The sequence below is a fragment of the Convolutriloba macropyga genome, unplaced genomic scaffold (assembly GCF_964194025.1).
Source record: "Convolutriloba macropyga unplaced genomic scaffold, txConMacr16.3 SCAFFOLD_6389, whole genome shotgun sequence".
NCBI classification, from domain to species: Eukaryota; Metazoa; Xenacoelomorpha; order Acoela; family Convolutidae; genus Convolutriloba; species Convolutriloba macropyga.
The window spans coordinates 1-4,755 of NW_027453648.1; the positions used below are offsets into that span (position 1 = coordinate 1).

The window sequence follows — 4,755 nt, forward strand, 5'->3', positions numbered from 1 at the left end:
CAGTTCCACCCCCCCCCCCCCCCCCCCCCCACCCCCTCTCTTTCTCTCCCCTCCTACATTTTTTCCGGCTATGCCCTCCGGCAGCTGTGCCTGGTCGCGCCTTCCTCTCTGCTCCCATCCCCCCCCCCCCCCCCCCCGGCCTTACTAACGGGGAGCAGCCCTGCCTCCAGGCCCGCTTTAGACCTGCTATCCTTACCTTCAAAGCCACCCCTCACTGCTGGTACCCCCAACTTCGCCCAGCCACAGCCCAGTGCTCCGTGTCCTTCGTGACCACCAAGCTCGCGCCCCTCTTGCACACCCGCGCAAGACACACACTGTCCGAATCTGGCTGCAGAGGGAAACTCGATGCCCAAATGCCGGGGAGGACAGAGGAGTTGGGGCATTTTCTGCCATGACTCACCCGGCACAACTCGGAAGTCAAGACTGACACGTGTGTCTGGAGTTGAGTTTTGGCACCGTGTAGTGATGGCATTTGTTCCCGTAGAATTTGACAACCTGAACATGTCCCCAATGGCATAGCTCAGAGCGCGGCTTGTTTCAGCCTGTCGTAACGCTTGTGCGATAATCTGTCAGCGCCAGCAGGGGACTGACAAACAGTCTATTGGTGGACCCACTCCCACCAATGCCCAAGCTTCTGTGCGGGAGGGTAGCGTCTTGTACAAGAAGGTTTGACCCAGTGTGATTCGTACGGTGGGGTGGGGGTGAGGTGGGGGTGGGGTGGGGGCGCGCGGGGCGGGGGGGGGGGGGGGGGGGGGTCCTCAGGCTATGGACCGGTAGGCCAAAGAAGAGACTCAGATAGATGCAGCGACAGGCCACCGCGGGGAGGACACAGAGAGATAGGCGCCCGGATGGATGCGCTCACGACTTCAGGTGGCAGACGAGGGAAGAGGAGAAACAGATGCAGCAATTCAAAGACGTGGCAGCCAGACAGCTTTGAAGGCATCGGCAAGTGCTCAATCACAGCTCTTTAATGCGGCTGTTGACGATCCGGCATGTGACTGAGCTGTACAGAAGCTAAGGGGCGCCGGCCTGTTCCGTAATTCATTTCCAGGGGATGGAAGTCCTTCTTCCGGGCTCCGACTCAATATGTAGGGAGTTTGCGCCTCCAACGGTGGTGAGAGGAAGCCAGAAGTTTATCTGGCCTGCCTGGTGGTGGTAGGAGCTGTCCGTGTGCGGCTTCCCGATGCAGTGCGTGGAGGGAGGCTGCAGCCTGAGACAGGGGAAAGCCTGGAAGACGAGCCGCCCGCTGGCCATATCCATGCGGGGCGCGACCCACTCCAGAATGAAGGCCTGTCATAGTGCCCGCAGACAGGTTCAGCAACGGGCGCTTCCTCGTCTGCGCTACCTGCACTCCCTTCTGCAAACCCTCTGATTGACTCAACACAGGAGACTATGAGAGCTCGACAATTCTTGCAGCACTGACCAGGTACAGCTTGTACAGCTCCCCCTTGGCGAGGACAGCTTCCTTCACGCGTCTGTGGAGGACCTCCTGCAGGCAATCATGGAGCCTGAGGAATGAATGCGGACCCACACTTACTGATGATGTGGGGAGACCATAATGGAACAGGGAGCCAAGGAGCCAAGGAGGTACCAAGGAGCTGCTCCAGCAGATGCACTGTGGAGGCAGGCAGGAGGGGTTGTGGAGTGGAAGGGGGCTGACCCGAGGCGGGAGAGGGCCCGATCGGAGCAAGAGGGAGCGCCCGGAGTGTAGAAGCAGAGAGACAGTGAGTACGTGCCAGGAGGAGAGAGGAAAAGACAGAGATGTGGGCGAGGGGGGCTTGATGATCAGACAAAGGGGGGAGGGACGGAAGCGTACCTTTTCTTTCTTGCAGCTTTTCTGCGCACTGAATCCCGGAAGGGTGTCATGCAGGCAATGCAAGCGGTCCGTGTAATCATGTGGCAGCCCCATGGTGGACGCCACAAGCTGGCGGAAGGGATAGGTGTCTGTAGGGTACTCCAGAATGCACTCTGCCCTGAGCTGAAGGAACTGTGGGGACTGCAGGTTCGCTTCCACTTCCGGGTCCACCTTTGCAACGGGGGCGTCAGCCCCACTCTCTTCTCGATTGTCCTGAAACGTAGAATATATAGTGGGAGTCAGTGAGGAGTATCTCGTGATTGACGTGCGTTGTTGTCAGCTGCCTGCTGAATAAGACAGAGTCCATGGGCCAGCAGGAGGGATCGAGGTAACAGGCAAGAAGTCGACAACACAGAGGCAGAGGAAGAGGGAGGATGGGAACGGCTACAGGGGAATGACAGGGAAAATAAAAGGACGAGTTTGAGTGGGGATGGAGGGGAAGGGTAGCTGTGCTTGCCTCTCTTTGATCAGACATTATTATCACCAAACTTCTGTACACTCACGGGTATACATGTATAATGATATGCGGTTCGCGACGGATATCTTTCGTAGCGGAACCTCCCCTCCTGAGGCGCCACGGCAGGCAAGACTTATGCTGCCTTGGGCTGTAATGAACGTACGGCGATCGCCTGATCGTCCGTGAGAGGCGACTCAGTCGGGCTCCTGAACGTCCGGCTCGCTCGGCCCGACTGTTGCTTCGGTTGTCAGAAGTCGGAACTGGTACTACTCTAGTACAGTAGGTCTAGTCTCACCAGAACTCCAACCCATATAAGGCCGGTGTCTACAATTCGTACTGTTGTAGAGGCAGGAGGACCTCCTGGTAGAGGTACGAGTACTCACATCGCCACAGTTAACGTACCGGCCTCTAGCCGGTCTCTCTAGACTAGGGTCGGGATACGAGTACGAGTACTTACCCAGCGCTCACCTAGTATAAATTAAGCTCTTTGCGTGCACAGCTCGCGCAATCTGACATGAACGCACGTTTGAATTTTTTTGAAATCGGGGCCGAACTTTGAGTTAATCACTCGACCGTGCAGGCACCCCCGAGTGCTCCCCATATGCTGTCCTCTTTTGTATCCCGCTCTGATCGTGCAAGATTCAGCGATAACCATGCCTAATTCCGGTCCGGACACAGACACTGGCAAGAAGATCCCCGTGTGCTTCTGCGGAGAGACCCATGTGGACACCCAGCCGCGGATCACTGCGTCGGAGCTCACCCGCCTGGTGGAGGTGTACTGCTCCCCGCAGCTGAAATTCCACCTCTCAAAGGAATTGTTAGGCGACGGACGGCGAAAGACCTTCTGGCTCCACGTGGCTGAGCATTTCAACTCCCCGGAGACAGATTTTCAGCCCTTCGAGGACGAGCACACCGCAGGCCTGCAAGACGGAGCCCAGAAACTGGACTGCCGGCTGGTTCATTTCAGAGACGCCAGATTCCTCGAGCTGCAATGGCGTCAGCTCCTCAAGACTGTGACTAAGAACGTGGCCGACTGGAATGTCAGTGGGCAGCTGGACCCGAAGAACTTTTGGAAGTTTTGCAAGGGAGACAGGGTGGCCTATTATGTCATGCAAACTCTGTGGCGCGCCAGCCTGTTGTACCTCGCCACAAAGCTTGACGAGCCGGCAGGTATGTGAAACCTTCTGGGCCGGTATCCATACTCACATTTCTTCTTTTTCTTTGTATGCCTGTCCATGACGCATTTTGTATGTGACATTTTGGACCCCAACCTCTTGTCCTTACCTGTGGCATTCTTTCGTTGCTTGTATGCGTATGATTCCGGCATAGCTTTACCTCGGCGCGGCAACAACACAGGGGGCCGCGGCAAAGACGCTGAAGGAACCCTTGCCCGCAACACTCCTGCTTCCGGAGGTCACCGAGCCAAGCGTCTCAAAGTCTCATCAAGCGATGAAAGTTGTACATCCGGTGACACTCCGCCCCGGCCTGCCCCCGCTGTCACAAAATTGGGGCTTCTGAAATGGAAGTTCGACTGGGACAGGCAACTGAAGGATGCTCAGTTTGCAGCGCAAATTCTCCAGGACAGCCGTATGCCTGACAACGTAAGAACGGCAGCAGAGCGAATGCTTTTGGACTTTTTCCGGTCTGCAAACACAACAGCCACCCCTAGCTTCAACTGACACTGCTCGCATGGCCAGTTTGTGTATCACGCCTGCATGAGGTCGTGACGTCATCAACAGATGGCTGCAGACTCCGTAAAAAGGGAAGGACTGCGGCAGCATATCGCAACGTCGCAACAGAGAAAGCGCCGCCAGATGGTTTGGTGTATGTGCAGCTAGAGAAGGGCCAGCTGAGGCATGACAAGGCCCATCAAGTCATTGTTGAAGCCATGAAGGCACAGGAGCAGCGGCCGACGCGAACGGTCGTCGGGCAGGCCGGTACTGCATAGCTGACAGGTGTGCAGGAGCTGAAGGGCATGGACCTGTTGGAACCCATGTGTACTATGCTGGCTGCAACGGGAATGAGGCACAAATGACTGCCCCCCGACTCCTCAGGAGGTGGGGCCGGCAGGATGATGAGGCCGAGGCAGGTTAGCCACCTCACAACTGGGTGCCAAGGAAGCAATCTCTGCGCGTCCGATGGCGGACGAATTGCAGGTGGCCTGAGCCTGGACACTGGTCTAATGGCACGCTCAAGCATGCTGCGGGCATACCTGTAGCGCCGATTCGGTTTTGAAACCCAGAAAACATGCCATACGATTTCTATGTCCAGACCAAACCTTCACTCCGATGCTGTGAGACTCAGATAGCTCCCGGCGTGCACCATGGCGGCTGGCACCCTCAGGTTTGAGATGCAGACGGAAACTCACCGTTCAACAGCTCTGCGGGCACCTTGAGTTCCTGGTCTATCGCTTCCTACACCTACTGCTGTGGACAGCAGACAC

The 4,755-nt window shown here is 56.9% G+C and overlaps 1 protein-coding gene across 1 annotated transcript; it reads right to left on the bottom strand.

The window, feature by feature from the left end:
* Window positions 1–998: 998 nt before the first annotated feature.
* LOC142358443 (uncharacterized) lies at window positions 999–1,911 on the bottom strand. Its single transcript, XM_075409839.1, has 3 exons — window positions 1,817–1,911; window positions 1,424–1,489; window positions 999–1,290 (listed from the first exon to the last, which is right to left on the bottom strand). The coding sequence occupies exons 1-3, from the start codon at window positions 1,907–1,909 to the stop codon at window positions 1,042–1,044; spliced, it is 408 nt and encodes a 135-aa protein (XP_075265954.1). The 5' UTR covers window positions 1,910–1,911; the 3' UTR covers window positions 999–1,041.
* Between the last annotated feature and the right edge of the window lie 2,844 nt (window positions 1,912–4,755).

Coding starts and splice junctions, on each gene's coding strand:
- LOC142358443 (XM_075409839.1), bottom strand. CDS start 1,909: ATGGGGCTGCCACATGATTACACGGACCGCTTGCATTGCCTGCATGAC. Junction 1,490..1,816: donor AAAGCTGCAAGAAAGAAAAG/GTACGCTTCCGT, acceptor GATTGCCTGCAG/GAGGTCCTCCACAGACGCGT. Junction 1,291..1,423: donor AGCTGTACAAGCTGTACCTG/GTCAGTGCTGCA, acceptor GCACTATGACAG/GCCTTCATTCTGGAGTGGGT.